General features: G+C 40.3%; 1 protein-coding gene across 1 annotated transcript in view; it reads left to right on the top strand.

Annotated features, from left to right (window-relative positions):
• The window catches only part of tex264a (testis expressed 264, ER-phagy receptor a), a 47,858-nt gene extending 30,768 nt beyond the window's left edge, over positions 1-17,090 (top strand). Inside the window, exons 3-4 of the mRNA XM_040203396.2 lie at positions 10,040-10,211; positions 15,755-17,090. Coding sequence (XP_040059330.1) covers positions 10,040-10,211; positions 15,755-16,125 — 543 coding nt within the window. The 3' untranslated portion in view covers positions 16,126-17,090. The remainder of the gene's footprint in view (positions 1-10,039; positions 10,212-15,754) is intronic.
• Positions 17,091-18,048: the final 958 nt, after the last annotated feature.

Genomic DNA, 18,048 nt, shown 5'->3' with positions numbered 1-18,048 from the left:
TGTAATGTTTTTTATACTGCTTTTCATTTTTAGCTCAATGTAGAGTGGAGTTGGCAGGGGAAGAGAGATGGACTCATGAGATGTGAATCCAAACCCTGCCAGACTCACATGTGTACGAGGCCAGCCGGTCAGCTTAATGAAAGATCCACCAACACAAGAATATTTCTTCCTGATTTTTACATTGGTGTTGCAAAACTCATCACAAGTCCACCCATCCGCCCCACGAGGAAAACTCCCACTCCTCCAGATGGCATGTCTGCCTCTAATTGCCAATATCCCTGCAAGCGTCTCCCTAACTAGCAGCAGCATCAAAAAGAACGCAACTTTATTCATCGTTTAGACTTAACGTTAACGATCCAAACTTTAAAACTAAACAATTATCACAATCATACCATAAAAAACTGATCACAAAATAACTGTATCTTCTCGTTGCTTGTCCTTTTTTCCTTTATTGTATTGTTCACCTTCCTGCTCCAACTTGTGTCCTGCGTTTGCCTTTCACTGCAGCCATAAAACACAGTCATTACAGCGGCCTCAGGCTGAGAGCAGCACGGAAGAGGCATTCACACCAGAGCTCTGTCAGCAGAAGGGACTGATAATTGTAACCATTAGGCTGCCGTGGTGCCATCCTGACAGAGGGTGGCCTGGGTGGTTTAAACACGGCCCCCGTCCCGTGAACTTTAACCAAGATCCAATAGCTTCTGTCTTTAAGCTGACACCAGATCATTCCTCCTTGTTTTTTTTCCCCCCCTGGTCTTCTGGGATGGAGGCGTGGAGCTCGAACAAATTGTTGTCTTTTGTACCTCTTTAAAACATGCCATTAGGAAGAAGATCCGTCCTGGTTTCCTGTTTACTCCTCTCTGGTACACTCACACTGATCGGTGGAGTCTGTTTGCCTTGTTGATGGCCGCTCTCTTGGGAGAACGGCAGTTTATTCAAGTTAATTCAAAGACTCAAACAAAATTAAACTCCTCTTAGGCGCTGTACTGTGTCATGATTATTTATTGGCAATTCTTCGGCTTTGAGGACTGTGTTTTGACGGATGTCACATTGGCTCAGAGTCAGAGAGTAAGGCATGTACAGGAGAATATTAGCAGAAATTTGTAGCTTAGCATTCCGACTTCAGCTCATCTTCAACCCACTGTGTTCCTCATGGACGGTTACATATTCAGTGCAGCGTTTTTGTTTTACACAACGCTTCTGAGATTTCTGTATTGTAATCTTGTCATCTTGTGATATTTTCTTTTCTGTCTCACGTTCCCCCAGGACAAATGTTGTGGGTTTTCAGATGATGAAGTCCTATTTTCTTCATGCTCGCTCTTCTCATGGTTGTAATTGTTGTTTTGCCATGCTAATGGTTTTGTTGCAAAGAAGAGTTTCTACCACTCTGCTCACGCCGGTTGCCATCGGGGATCCGCTGACTTTTCCTCTTGTGCAACCATGAGGTTTCATTGAAATGCTTGGATGGCTTGTTTTTAAATTAAGCCAGGGTTTCATGCGCAGAATTATTCTGCTTCAACAATTCAAATGTTCGAGGCTTTGTGGATCCGTTTAATGATCCATATGAACTGGAGGGGTCTGTGAAACTCTTTAGATTTAGTTTCTTTCCCAGTCGTAGACTCATCTCTACAGGCTTACTATTTCACAAAATACAATGTTGAAATCAAAGACACAAGAAGGATTTTGAAGCCTTGGTGTTCTGCTGTGGGGCTTTGCAATCGCCAACATGTCCAGTAAAATAATAAGGGGAAGAATTTTAAAAACAGATAGGCAAGGACTTTGCTGTGTCAGAAGCCGAGTTGAGACTTTCTACCAGTTTCCAGTATGTGTGGAAGGGCTTTCAGAAAAGCATGCTGTCCACGGTTACCAAGCATACCAAATATGTCAGCTTGTGTCTTGTGGAAATGTGTGTGGGCATGAAAGGGTTCCACAAGACATCTTGAATTTTCTTTTTTTGTATTGTTATGCTGTTAAAAGAAACATGGGATCAATAGAATGTTAAAACCAGCAGATATATTATTATTTTAATGAATTCAATATCTGAAGGGAAAACAAAGTCATTTTCTTTGTATTCCTGTGAGTTCACCATGGTCGGACGGGTGCTTTAAGCTGCCCTCTTCCTGTGTGAATGCCAAGGATAGGTACCCATGGTTTATTTATAGAGAGATGGTACGATGCCTGATGACTTATTTCTAAGGCGACACGGCCACGCTGACGAGGATGTTGTGAAGGACAATGGAGGATGTGCAGCCTGGTCACAAAAATGTCTTTGCTCTCAGGATTTATAATGACCCATGATTTTCAACATCCATAATGTTCGTCACCCATAATGTCTTTTAGCTTTTGTGCAGTTCTTTTCTTTAACTCAGGTTTAATTATTTAGCCATTTTTGCCAAATATCAGGTGGAACTCATTGCTGCTACATTAATCTCACCTTTTTCAGATACAGTATGTGTCTTCTACTGTTGCATTTTGCAACTTTTAATTATATCTGGACAAGATGCACATATCGAAAAGTATTGGCTGCACATGTCACTCTACGGTTGCCATGGTGACGTATACAAATTGCATACAAAACAAAAAAAAACACCTGTGCAAATTGAAGTCGTCTCAGAGGTCAGAAATGATTCTCTATTGTTGCTCAGTCCCACTCGTCCCACTACTCCAACTATTCTCACTTCCAGGGGCAAAGATGCAGCGATGTAGAGAGGATTTGTTATGTGGGATATAATTAGGGTACCCTATACATGAGAAGCCTGCAGGAAAAAATGATAGTCCATTCTTCCTCCATCTCACATCCACTATCCACATCCCCTCCTTCTAATTGTATCTGATTAGAATAGAAATCTGAATATAACTAACATTAGACTCACAGATTAAGATCTCAATCAGTGGAGGGAATCTGTCGTCCTGTTTAAAATGAATCACTATTCATGTTCATGCACTATATCTTTCTTACAGGCAAAGGTTCACTGGATTTTTATCTTTTGACCAGGACTAATTGACTGCGAACCTCTCCAGGGTTTTTTAATGGTCTATTCTCTTTTCCAAGGGAAATCTCACAGCTGCTGTAAAGGCAATGTTTGCTTTAGAGAAGCAGTATACTTTTGGCCTCGAAGGCACATTAAGTTTTCTACTTGAAGGCTGCATTTAGAGCTAGTGGTAGTAGCGACCTGTCAATCACAAGGTAGCCCCGCCTTAGTTGAATACCCTACTTTAGTGTCTTTTTTACTCTAAACTGGAGCATAGTTTACTAAATGAACATCATGCTGCATTGAGGAAGAGTAGCAATTTAGACTATAAGCTTTTCTGCACAAGACCTTCTGCAACCAGAGGAGTTTACCCCTGTTGGTCAGTAGAGATAATGCCACTTACTTCACTCTGCAGACCCAGAGGTTCCCAGTTGGATGTACACGAAACAACAAAACAAAGGCTAAAAATAGTCTGTTTTCCAAAGCTGAATATAGGACCGTTATTGAGAAACGTCTGTGCAGTAAATTAATTGGTCCAAACAACAACAAGAAAACAAAACTCACAAGTTGCCGCATGATATCATCACCACGATATCATCAGATCACTTATGTTGAGTTCCAGACAATTGAGATGTCGCAATTTTCCCAGTTGAAACGTCCAACATCCAGGTGCAAAATGCCAAAGATAAACCCTGACTGACTGTTATAATCCACAGTTGGGAGACCAGTTACGCTTATTGCCCCTCACCCGATCAATGGTGGAAGTTTTCTAGAGACCAGAACTGCTGCCAACAGAGTAGCTGTACTTGAAGCTCATCAAGCATCTCTGCGTATCTATGGCACGGATGCACCAGGAGGTTGCAGTAAACCTCCCAGTGTTGTCCTCCTCCAGCTTCACAGCCCAAAGGCATTTTTTAGTCCGTAGATCTCTTCCACCTCCACCCGCAAACACCTTTGCACCCTTTCACTAGGTCATAGGAGCAAGATGAAGGAGCCCGGGGCGTGATGAGACGGATGCAGAAAATAGCCCTACTGCAGGCAGAAAGAAAAATACAATGTTCCGGGGAAGTGTGTGACCATAAGGGACAGTCTGAATTGGACACCTCTATCGAGGTGTAAAGTAGAGTCGTGTCTTTCCACAGATGGGAAAGGGAATTGAAGGTTATGATGGGTGTGAGGAGGGTAGTTCTATTGGTGCGGTGGGAGTAAATGGACCCGGGGCGAGAGGCCACTCAGGGGATCGTCACCGTGAGTTGCCAGGCTGTTGTATTAATTTTTCTTTTTGTGTGCCTGGGGACCATGATGACAAATCATCTACCTATTTAGGTTTGTGTGTGAGTGTGTCCATATGTTTGTGTGTGTATGAAGAGGATTACAGGCATAGGTAGGGGCTTTCTATATCTTTGCGTAGGGTCCATTCTAGTTGGGAGGGGGCGTCTGTTACTGTGAATACATGAACGTTCTTTCTTCCTTTCATTATTCACCACCGCCGAGCGATATCTGGCGTCTCTTCCCTGTGGGGGAGGTGTGCCATCACCTTTTCTTTCTTTCAGTTTCTTTAAATGATAATCAGAGTCGTTTAAAGGAGAAATCCATCTTCGGATGGTCTTAGGTATTATCAACCTGTGTTGCTGAGTTCTTTCCCCTAAGCCACCTCATCATCTTTCTATTCAAGTTATGCTTTTAGAAATAACTGTGACATGCCGAACCGGCATAAAGGAGTTTCTCTGACTCTGTGAGCCTGGGCACCGCAGCTCGTTCGTTACCTTTTAACTGCGTAGCATCAGGTTGGGCAACATTAACCGTTAGAGACCAGGACTACAGACCAATTGGCCGTTTGGAAGCACAATAAACATGAGGCATTGCCACTTTTGTCATTTTGCCCTTTTAAATAGCAGTTTTAATCTGTATTAAAGTCAATTTTATTAATTCAATTCTGCATTTGTTTGTGTTCCAGTTCCATGGAGACAGTGACATCAAAATCTGATACCATCAATAAAGATCACTGAAAAACAGAAAACCCACTTATTAAATCCTGTTAATTTTTTTACAGTAAATAATACAAATGAGATGAAACAATAGCAACCAAAAATAATGTGACTGAACACAATAGACTAGTGCAAGAAGGATCATGGGTACATTGTCATCTGTGTCATCACATTCATCTGTCAGTAAACACCGTTTAAGTTTTAACCTTCCCTAAGACAAACACTGTGCATCTCCAAAAACACTATTTCATTCAGACCTCTTGATATTTGTTGCTATTTTTTCTGGTGATCCGCTAAAGGAGCCACTGGGCTGAAAAGAAATGGAGTAGACAGATGAGACATTAAAAGAAGTATGAAGAAATGGCACAAATCTTTGGAAAGGTGATGCTTGGTGTTGTCTCTTTCAAGCCACATCTGGAGGTGGAAGACTGTTTGCGTCAGTATGAATCATTAGATCGGAGAGGACTGATTACATTTCATATATGAAAGGCTCCAATACAACATTGAGTTACTATTGAGCTTCTCTGCTGTACTTACGGTTCAGTTACTCCGTGGCCATGTTTTTAGGGATGCAGTAAATCAAGCTTCAGGAGTGTTGTTATCTATGTTTTTCTATTTCTATCTTCTTTTCTCAGAGATTTCTTAGAGATTAATCTCTGTTTTTTCCAGATTATTAATAATAATTCCTGGTTATATCATCATTGAATGATCACAATTACCTAAAGTGCCTGTAGTTGCACTAATTTCTTCCCCTTCTCTCTCTAAAAGTTAATTGGTGCGGTTTCATGTGGCTGCATCTGTGAACAGGCTGTTTGGGTTCTGTCACCTAAATGAAAAGATTTGTAAGGAAGATGAAGCTTCTTTTGATTGTTGTAATTACAAGTAGACAACAGTGTTCCTTTGAGGCACCTTGGTGAGCGATAATAGTACAAGATGTGATGCTTTCATTGATTTTGGGGGAAATGACTGTATGTATCTTCCACTTAATTTAAAAGATCAACTAAAGCGTCGGACCCTGTTGTTGCAAGAGATTCAGTTTCTTGGTCAAGGGCATTAGAGCATAACTGCTTTGACGTGTGTCCTTGTGTCTGTTATATGAGAGTCTAACAGACAGTTATGTCTCTCTACTGCACAATTTATCACCTTCATTTTGTCAAACTGCTCGTCTAACCCAAAGAATACTGAAGACATAAATGTACAACAAATGGTGCTTGGAGAGGCCCAGAAACCAAACTACACTCTCCGATTTTTCTAATTAGATTTAGACTTCCTACGATGTCAGAGGCTGTTATGACAATGACTTCGGGTGTTTTGGTTGAAATTGAAACCCATATACCTTTTAGCACTTGATTGCACATATATATGATGTTCTTTTTTTTTTTTTTACTGGTGCAACACTGTACTTTGGAAATATTATCTTCAAATGAAAAGCATTGGGGTTTGTATGATGGAAATAGAATTAATAAATATATTTCTTTAGAAACAGGGTATGTTATTCTCCATCTATTACTTAATCTCCACCAATTTAAATGAGACATGTTTAATAGACAAAACACTTGAGTGCAGCAAGGCCATTCATTATTAAAAGCGAGGTTGGATAACAGAGAGAGCCTGGACTTAAAGTGACCCATTTTGCAGAACCACTATACGCATCATTTAGGAAACAGGTAATGGTGTGCAGTTTAGTGGTGCTGATAGCAACTGGTTGTCCCTCGCTGATTCGTTGCTGGATGACGGATCAGTGATGAGAGACTAACTGTCTCTTCTGAGGTGGCAGCGTCGACTGACTGATCTGTTTTTAGACCGTTTAGACCTTCGTTTCCTGCGGGAAAGCACATTTCATTCAAACCGGGCAGCTCCAGGACACAGGCGCTGGTTAAGTGGATGCTTGTTGACTCCATGACGGGCTACAGGGAAATAGATGACACCAAATGAGACTGTAGACACGTAGGCTCGGGCCAGAGAAGGGCACCGGGAGGAAAAGGAACATCTTGCTTGTCGTATGATTAAAACATACATGCCGAGAGGGATTTTTTATTATGATGGGGACAATTAATCTACCTTGAATTTCTTAATTAATTTCCCTAGTGGGAGGAAATATAGATGACTGGGCAGTGAAATGTGCACTTTAAAGGTGGGGTCTGCTTTAATTAGCTTAACATTGTTTACTAATTATGTTTACTGTTAAGTTGTGTCTTTTCTTTTTGGGGGGCTTTCAAATAAGGCAGTGAAAACTAATTAAATAATAGTCAATTAAGGATAACTGTGTATAACATGGAGGATATATGTCTATGGAGCAAGTCATGCTAATGACCTTGATTACAAACACAACCAGTGTTATTATACTTAATTTAGTAATAATAAATGACACGTTACGTCACGGCCCTTCTGTCATCCCCCACGGGACCTTATTTTGAAGGAGAAGAAAAAGTACAATTATCAAAACATTTTTTTGATTCCTTTTACCAATTGTTTACCAATTTTAAAGATAATTCTGTATCTCAAGAAGGTCGCAGTGTGTCATTCTTGTCTTGGTTTAATTTAGTTTAGGGGAAACCGATCTACATCTCTTCTCGCACAATGTGACACTTAAATGTTGACAATGTTAGCTTCTTAGCTTGCTTAAATGTAAAGTACCAGTCAATTGTTTGGACACACTGTGAGACTGTAACTTATCCATCTTATCTTCATTATATTTTTATATGTATGTATTTGTGTATTAAGTATTTTATATGGCACAAATTTGCCTTTAAATACTCTAACAGTCATTAAAAAACCCCCAAAAACCTTTCTGAAAAAAAGGCTAAATTAAAGTTGTGTGGTTGTATGTTTTTATGTTTAGGGTTTGTATTCATTTTTGCAACAGTGGCACTGGTTCTAAACACATATGTAGCGTGGAAGAAAATACATAGAAATGTCTGTTTTGAAGCCATTTACCACCAAATATGTGCTGAGTTCTTTGAAATTCATCAAATGGAAACTCTCTGGATATCAAAAGGAGGTGGAACTGAAATACTGATAAACAAAATGTAGCCTTGGGGGATACCTGCAGGAAGGAACGCCTTTTAAAAAACCCATTGATGTTCGTTAAAAAAAGGCTTAAGTCGGTACGTGAGAATGGGATGGGATTCTAATTTATCAAAATAAAAAAAAGTCAGCTCTTGTCAGCTACCATGCTGGAAAAACCAAAGACAATTACACATCAATAGGAATAGGAAAAAACACGTACACCAATCTATATATTCATGACAAATATAAAATATTAATATTAATTGACTCGTTCTTTGGATCAGTTGGTGTGCACTCATAAATAAGTAAACCTCTGGACTTCATTGGTTTGTCCTTCCTCATTTTCTCCCATTAATTTACTCACCATTTGTCGTTGTTTTGGTCTTTTTTTTTGTACTCTTGTTGTCGGTGTTGCATTGGCAAACGGGTTCAACAAATCACAGAACTCTTACGTTGTGCTGGGAGCGTTCCTACTCCGAATAAGAGCTACGAACGTACCTTAAAAGGGCACCACGATAGTTCTTAGTTTTTTTCCCCGTCAACACAATAAAAAAACGTGTCCTATATCACAAAAAACACTGTGTGGGAGGATTTCAGGAAGGTTCCCTTCTCCATGGCCGATGGTGTTTTAATCAGTAAAATAACCTGATATAGCACGTGGTGGTAAACCTGCAGTTAAATGTGATAGTTCTGAACAATAAAGTGTTTTCTTTCTCTTGTCTGTATCCCTTAGAGACGCGTGTGCGTTTGTGTGAGTGACAGTGAGCGGTCTTTGTTTCCCGGCTCATTATCGGAGCAGGTTCAAGGAGATGGGTACTCATTTGCATGGGCAGCTCTGGGGCTGAAGCCCCCCGGTTGTTGGAGCCAGGTGATTCATGCCGTCTCCCACAGTCTCATTGTGCAGAGGATTAAATTAAAACCAGTCAGTCAGCCTCGATCACCCTGAACCAGAGCGAAAGGAGTCAGTTGACTGACTGCCGTAAGACCGTCCAACATGTTTCTTTGGCCTTCTCGTAATTGCCCAGAATAGACATATTTGTTGTAAAACCATGGCAAACCCAGCAAGTCGTTACATTCACTCTAATATAGAGACGAGTCACGTGGAGAGGGGCGGTCCACAAGAGCATACATGAAGGGAGCTATATTGCGGCGTAGGATGTGATCTATCTGTAAACATAAATATATGTTGTGAAACCCCACAGAAGATCCCAAACACAGAGAAGTGCAACATAAGGGCTGTTTAGGAAGGCAAATAAATGTGTCCAGGAGCAGCTTTGGTCTTTTTACTTCATTTTAATTTCTTTACAAAAAGTATTAGAGCAAGTACAGTATTTGTTAAAGAGAATGGAAACGTGGAGAAACTACATACATGTACATAGTACATACATGTTTGTGTTTCAACTAGATTTAGTGGGACGTGCACTACTTGACTTAAATCTATCAAGCCGTTTGGGAGTATCTCTCACTAAATCCTTCACCTGTCACTTTGGGGTTGATCTTAGCGGAGATCGGCCTGTGCAGCTCCCCCAGACCTCCTCTGACGGCCCATCGAAGAGAATATCATCAGAAAGTAACCTGTATTTATAAACTCTTCACTTTCTGCACACTCCACAGTAAGGTGCAAGTGTAGACACATAGACGTGGATGCTAATGCAACTTTAATGGACTCGCATGGCTGCAAATTTTCATATTAATGTGGCCAAAAAAAAGAAACCGTGTACGGTCAGCAAAGTGAAGAGATTTTAAAGCTACACATGCCTGATACTTCCGCTTGTCTGAGAAAATTTGCATCACAGTCATGTCCATATTATTGAGTGTGCGTGTGAAGCAGTTCACTGAGCTGGATGACAGGACGTTCCATGAGTGCATTTATTTGAATTATGTTTGAATCTTTCTCTTTCCAATCCATGCACTGTGTAATATTCACTGAGATGGTGAATGGTTGTTGTGCAAACTGAAGCTGATATTTAGGCTTTAATCTCCTTATGTTTCTGTTGGCCCTACTACAGACTACAAACTGTGTAACAATACCTCAATGTTATACATCCAATTTGTCTTTTTCCTTCACAGGAGAGGAAGCTCTGTGCGTTCCCAACTATCGAGATCTGTGGTTCAGATGTCATCAACTACATGGTTCCACTGTCTCGCCAGACAGACTTCTTTGTTCCGGAGATGAAGGAGGAGGTTAAAACAGATGTTAAAGAAGAGGACTCCGACGAGGACAGAGGCACTGACATCACAGGTAGTTTCTACTTTGTTCATACATCCTAGTTTCTTGTAGCCTGACCTCCCCAGCGCTGTGTCAGCGCTAAAGAAACATCTGACTCCACACATTATCATTCTGGTATGAGGGGGGGGGGGGGGCTTCCGCTTGTTTATTATTAAACAAGCAAAATACTGCTTATTGCGAAAGCGGAGAAGAATGCTGTGTAAGATAAGAGCCAATGGCAGACTTATGCACAGTCTACATGCGCTGAGTCCAACTATTTCCAACTACACTTTTGGTACTGTTTAGTCCTCATTAAGAAAAAAATCGAGATAAAAAACTTTCCCCAAAATCATAATTCCACTAAAAGACACTAAAAGAAAAGCACCCTGGATCACAGAGTACACGTAACAAATGGGACTCTATAACTCTTCACTGGAGATTAGTGTCAAGCACAATATCTTCTCTGCCCCCGTTGCTCTTTTTAACTTTCTGGACCTGAAGGCAGAATCCGTGACAGTGTCGATATCTAACAAATCACAGGAAAGAAAGTGGTGTTGGTTCAGTGGGGCCGAGTGGCTGGAGAGGCGCTGATTGGCATCAGGTGCTATCATACTGAGCTTAGAACATGCCGCATCCCTTGTAATCGCAGTTTAAATGCGCAAGGCTTATCAGAAGACATGATCTGGACATGTTCACTGGCCTTTGTCGTGTTTAGATTGGGGTCGCCATCGATGCAAAGAGGCAACGCCTGAGAGCCTTTATTCGGACGGCAACAGTCAAGGCTATTTACAACTATAGATTGGTTTGTCAGCATCGCCAGAATGTGACATTCTTTTTATTTTGAAAGGAAAGCTTTCCAGAAAGGGTATAACATGAGGATTAAGCAGTGGTTGGTCAAACAATTCAATTAAATTCATTTTATTTTGTATAGCCCATAATCGCAAATTACAAATTTGCCTCAGAGGGCTTTACAGTCTGTACACATACAACATCCTCTGTCCCGAAACCCACCATCGGCACAGGAAAAACTCCCCAAAAAATGAAAAAACCCTTCCAAGAGGGAAAAAAAGGGAAGAAACCTTAGGGAGAACGTCGGAGGAGGGATCCCACTCCCGGGATGGACAGACTACAATGGATGCCATGTGTACAGAATGAACAATGTATAATACATGCAATTCCTATGACAGAAATGATTCAAGTAATTGTGAGTAGTAAGCCAGGCGCACAGCAGGACCACTGCAGAGGCAACCACCATCACATAGAACCACCATCCACAGAAGCCTGTGGGGAGGGAGAGCACAGAGACTTTAGGAGAGGGTAATGTTGGTTTAAAAGTACAGTAATATGATTAATATCTAAAATAATAATGATGATGATGATGATGGCAGCAGCAGGCATGGCCACGGTAGGTGTCAGGACCAGGGTCCCGAAGGAACCACGCTCTACGGAGACCTGACATGGGAGAAAGCACAAAAAAACTCCCGGAAAGAGACATGAGGGGATGTTCGCTTTGGTTTCTTCTACACATGAAAATATCCCAAATCACTGATAATTAGCATAAAACACAAACATTTAGTCAATAAAGTGAATTAAGTTATGATTTCTCAAATCCCTTACTAGACAAAGGACAACCCAGTAAAAAGATTATGGCGGAGAAATATCTATTTTCTCTCTCTATACGTATACATATAAAGGTGGAACCTAAGTCTGCAGAATTGTCCTTTAACTGTGAGACAGATAAAAGAAAACACTGTATCTTTTCTCAATAATCTAATGGTGAAGCCCAGTCTTGCTCATCATATAGAACCAAGTAGTGGTCATTTAAAAAAAGAGGCGCTTGAGATAAACTGAAGCCATTGGAATAACAACGTAGAAGATTGGCTACAAAAGCCGTCCTCGTGTGCTTTAAACTCTAAAAGTTTAACTAAAACTAAACTAAAAGTTTCTGTTCCGTTTGAAACACCGGGGCGTCTTCACTGTTCGCAGCAGCAGCTACTGTGTTATTGGTGGTAGCAGAAACATTAATACACTAAATATAATATATACGTAAGTTTCCAGTAACGTCTTGTGAAATTGAATTAACTTTTGTTGAATATCTTCAAATCTGAAGAAGCTGTCGTTCTTGCTCAGCCACTGTGTTACTCCATGGCTGCGATGTCTGAGCAAAGTCTCTCTGAAATGGAGACTGTGAGTGTGTTTATGTTCCCAGATACAGCTGAACTTTCTTAATGAGAGACGGATCAATCAGTGCATCTAAGCCTTGTCTGGCAAGCCAGCGGTGGAAATCCTGCTCCGGCACCCAGAGATTACCTTTGACTTTTCATTTCTCATCTCAAGTACCCGCGTTATAGAAATCCTCGGCCATGAACTCACCTTGTGTCCCAACATTTGTCACGTTTACACTTTCTCTGCACACCGAGAGCAAAAAAACAATTTAATGATAATCTGTCAATCACAGTAGCCACTGTTTGTGCTGTGAGTTATTAATCTTTTAAGGACACAAACCAGTGTTTAACAGGCAAATGAGCTTCATTTTTATAGCATTTATGCCTCTAACGAATTGTATCTTCATCACAGAAAGCCACAGCTTAGGTACAGGCTTGTTCAACTACTTTGGAATTGGTATACCTAATGTTTTTGTTGTTTGCAATCAGACTACCGTTTAATAATGTGCTACTCGAATGTGTGAGAATTGTGGTATAAGATTGATTAAACTAACTTGAAGGGTGTTTCCATCCTTATATAAAAAAAACATCTACACTTCTACACTGCTCGAGATACTTAATTTGGCCCTTTAGAGGGAAAACAGAATTCAATAAAGTGCAATAAACAGAATAAATTATGACATGAAGTATTAGAAAGTCTGCTTAATCTTCAAGTCCACTGCACATAGAAGATATAAACCTCTGGTAGCAAAGATAGCAGCAGGCAGACAGATCCGATATGTGTGAATGGGAAACCTCTCAAATGGATTCTTGAAACAAACCCAAATACCAAATTTACCACCAGCAGGTTGTGTTTTTGGTTTGGTACGTTTGTCTGACTGATTACTGAAACGTAAGGAAAGGCTGCAGCGTGCAAACCAAACATTATCTCCTGTTTGTTTGACGTTTGCCTGGTTCCCTTTTAATAACATCAAATTGTTATAGTTTTTGCTAATGAGGATGGATACAAATGTCCTTTTTTTAATGATACAATTGCGGATTTACAATAAACCTGTTTAGTGTTTCTTGCCATCAACTCAAATCTGTAATCAGAATCAGAATCGGAATCTGCTTTACATACTTTCCATGTATGTTGACACATGCATAGAATTTGTCTCCGGTTACACGTTGCTCTCAATCGTACAAAGATGTGCAAATAAACAACAGAAATATAAAAAATATGAAATTGACATTAGAGACAACAAAATAGAACACAAAAGCTAAGCATAACAACCTCTTTAGCTTCTATGTATCCTCTTTACCGTCATGCTGCTTCTTCCTTCCACCCCAAACTCTCTCCAAACTCTCAGCATGCCTCAGCGCTGTCCATCTCTAATTACACTCCTTAAAATGTCTGTCCTTTGTTCCAAACGGTACGAAGAACAAGACCTTGATTCGCTGCTAATAATCCCAGTGGGCCCAATTTAGCAACTAATTTAGGCAAATCTTATCTAAAAGACTGTCGGAGGCGCAGCTGGCTTCAACCAGGGTACCAATTTCAGCACTGGCTTGCAGTTGGAGAAAGTTGTCCAGCGTGTTGAGGCTTTTCCTTGGGGGCCTGTCCACGAAAAATACCCTAAATAGACCCATTATTTCCCATAAAATGATGTATTGTAAAATGAGTCCCTCTGGAAAAGTCCTTTTGACTACAAAATAGGAATGAATTATAAATGATAAATCACTAACTACATTCCATTCACACTGTATGGATTTTAATGCAACACCTGTCAGTGGCAGGACGTTCTCACCAGGCCGGATGCACTGACAACCATTCCCATTGGTTTAGTTTGGACCTGCTCGCTAATCAACGGGCCTATAAATGGACATCATAAGTTTATTATTTTATGATATTCTTCACTGCTGACAGGATCAGATCTGCTGAATGTGATAATTAGATTGCAGGGTGTTGTTGATATTGGAATAAAAGGAAAGTCTGACCTTAGCTCGGGGCTTGGAGACTCCCTGTTTATTGTCTTTGGGTCCCAGATGACACATTCAGTGCAAACACACATGTTGATGTGTGGATGAGATTCATTTGGAGTGTGAATGCAGCAGGAAAATGGTTCGGACGTCCGGGTGTTTGTGTCCTGTGGGAGAGTCGAATCAACTCTGGTTACATTATATTTTATTTGTGGAACACTATATAGATGCCGTTCATTCCAAACCAAGACGATGAACTAAGTCATATAAAAAATAAGTTTAAAGCAAAATTGTCTAACTATAAAGTAAAAGTAATACATTCAGCATACAACATCACACCAAATACCTTCTAGAATACATCTAAGTGTCTAAGAAGTAGAGTAGGCTTACAATTTAGTAACAGAGAGTCATTGATCATGTTTAGGCTGAAATTACGTTGTTTATGATTATTTCACGTGTTATTTGCTGCAGACGGCAGCAGCAAAGAAGAAAAGAATCTTTTATTTCTTAATAATCCAAGCAATGTTGCTCCCGTGACTAGGACCCGTCTTTGAGTTGTAAGAAAGATCTTTTCTCTTTTCAACAATATTAATCGTGTTTCTCTGAGCTCAGCTGGCACACAGACTCCTGACTCTAATCACCAGGTTCAAGTTGAGGGCAGCGGGGTTTTGTATCGTTACGATTAAGTAACTTGAAGATATCCATCTGAGGAATTTGAAGTGGCTAAAGATTCATTTAAGTATTCAGAAATGTTAATATGTTCAGCTTTGATCAAAGAATGGCAGAGAAAGAGAAGGCTTAAACACACATCTTTAGACCTTTGCATCATCCAGGGTCAGGTTGGTACACGGCATAATTTAAATGTTGGTGACTATTAACCTTTGATTGTATTTAATCATATTTGTGCATCTGTCCATACTTCAATTTATCCACGATTAGGTTGGCTGCTTTTTTGTGAAGCATCTCAACAACTTGTGGATGGATTTTATGTAATAGATTTATTACAAAACGCATTTTATTTTTTAGAGGGTGACTCCCATGATCATTCCTCTAACACAACCACGGTATTGTTTTGTGTAAAATATATGATATTTAAATAATTACAACTGTTGTCCCAGACCGTATAGTGTAATCACTTTGGCTTTTAATTACTGCCTTTATCGGCTAAAAATGTGAATTTTTTCAACAATTTGGTTTACGGTAATCTGTCTAATCCTGTCTCTAAAGTTGGTTTGACATTTACGAGGTAACATAACCGTTCTAGGGTATTAAAACTTTATTTTTCATTGTTCTCTTGTGCAATGAATTGTGCAATAAATATTATTGGCCTATAATAAATCAGCACATCTGTAGTCCACTCTTATTGACTTTTGCTTGCCTGTAACGTTTCTTTGTTTTTTTGCACGCTCACACATCCTGCTTCATGTCGTTTTTTCCCCCACGCTGCCTCAGGTGCAGACTCCCACAGCGACGTGAGTTCAGTCAGCGGGGGCGTGCCCTGGGACAGCAGAGAGACGTCCCTGGCTGCTTCCACAGCCGCCTCCCTGGCATCTTCCCTGCCTCTGAGGGACGTAATGGACGCCAATGAAGACATTAAGCACAGGGACAGCAGCGAGAGAGGCTCGAACGGGTCCATAGGCAGCGGCTCGTCCTTTGAAGAGCTTGACATGGATCAGGAGGAGCAGGAGCCGGGAGAAGAGAGGGGGGAGGAGGAGGAGGGAGATGGAGACGAGGCGGAGGTGCCCGAGGGGGAAGACGCAGCTCGAGAAGCTGTTGAACTGGTGGCTGAGAAGAAGGAGCCCGTGGGGGGTGGAGAGGAGTAGGGTGGAAGAGATAAGAGATGAGTCCGTGTAACACTGGCATGCAAGAGAGTATCTCAGGTGTCGCTGGTTATCTGTCATGTAATCTCGTTGGTTGATCTAAAGCTGTTCATGCCGTGACCCCACACCGTATTTCTGCGCCTTTTAGTTCTCTTTTTGAAGCCTGCATGTTTTGTTTATCGTCTAATCTCATTTCTCATTTTTTTTAAATAATTCCCGATCCTATATTTAAACTCTGTCAGGATAGGAAAACAAACCCATTTGGTCAAGTATTCTTGAGTACACCTAGTTTTCTCTTCACATGGTTTGCAGCAAAGGAGAGGCAAGCTTTGTTCAACTCCATATTTAATTTCAAATTGTAATCCTGCGTAAACTCCCGCTCTCTTAATTTAGGCGTTATACTTCAGTTCAAGAAATACTTCAATAGATGGTCAGTGACGCCAGATAGATACCCCACTTTCAAGGTCATCTTTGAGGATTTCTACCTAACGTTTTGGTGTATTTATATACAGTAATGATGGGTTGAAAATGTGCAGCAGAATGCCGAAGACATATCGCTGGACCCATATAAGTGTGTTATTTTTTGCCAATTGGGACAATGTATATCACACAGGGGAAAACTCAGAGGGAGAATAAACGTGCACCAACACCAGTAAAGTAACTTCACCTGGGTTTCCAAGGAGTATAATTTAAAATGCAATTGAAAGGTGTAAACTATTCCCCCTGGATAGTGTTGTGTATAGGGTTTTATTGTCTCGCTGTGCTCAGATAATGCTTTAGTTTTTTAATGTAACGTTCTTTTCTATAGTTGGTTTGTTGAACCACGCTACAGATGTTTTTGTTGCCAAAATTCGTTCTCTTCCAGAGGCTAGTGCTTTATTTGTAGGTTGAACTTGTTGATTGGTTGGATTGATGGTTGTGTCTTTCTGTCTGTATTAAAATTTTCAATAAAAGTAAAGTTGACAGGAGGAAGTTGTGCTTATATTTTGTCATAAATCATAAACCTTATTTATGCAATTGCCTTTATTGACACTTAAAATGAAGGTTACATTTTTAGCAAAGCAACTTCATTACTGCTCTATTATGAGGACAATACGTCTGTATCCCAACTGAGAGATTTTAGTGTTCTCTCTTAAGCACCTTCATGGTTTTACATTGTAATGACGTTTCTGGCCGCTGGCTTCCGTGGAAAGGCAAGTCCATGGAATCCAAAAGCTGAGTAAAAGAGAAATTTTCGAGATGGAGCCAATGATAGCGTTATTTATCTTTGAGTTCAGAAGGTTAAGCGTAGACTTTTTAGTATTTTCCGGAGGGAGCAATTTCCCCTGGTGCAATTCAAATAATAAGCAACGGAATAATACAAATATGGAAAGCACAAAAACTCCTAATAGAGTATTGCAAAATGGTTTCCAAATTGCCCTTACCAGCAGGAACTGGGTTATTCTAATCAGCATCTGAATGAGACGTTTGGCATTTGTGTCGCAGTGTATTTATTCAACTGTGAGGGCAGCTGAGGAGGAAGAATAGGCTCCAACCCATTATTGATGTTTGATGGACACACAGCCAGTGGTCGTTAATGAGCATCGTGACCTATAAATACAAATATTTCTATTCAACCCTAGTATGCACAATAATTTCACTGGTTTATACACCATCAACAGAGAAAAAGTCCTCCATGCTTCTGCTCAGGCCAGCACAATAAAGGTTTATCCCACACATGTCCCATGAGCACATATGTATTCAATTATAGATTTGAGGTCTATTACAAACTTTAGAAAATAACACAAACATTGATAGCTCTTTATGTTGTACTTTTCAATTTGAGATTTAATTATGTTTAATTATTATTATTGAAACAACGCATTTTACTCTTCGTTGGATAAGAAAAGTCTGTGTTGTGATCAGACCATGAGATCGTTGACTGTA

Source organism: Gasterosteus aculeatus, chromosome 17 (genome assembly GCF_964276395.1).
Source record: "Gasterosteus aculeatus chromosome 17, fGasAcu3.hap1.1, whole genome shotgun sequence".
Classification (NCBI taxonomy): domain Eukaryota; kingdom Metazoa; phylum Chordata; class Actinopteri; order Perciformes; family Gasterosteidae; genus Gasterosteus; species Gasterosteus aculeatus.
Note: the sequence above shows the minus strand (reverse complement) of the source record. Positions and strands in the feature narration are given on the sequence as shown.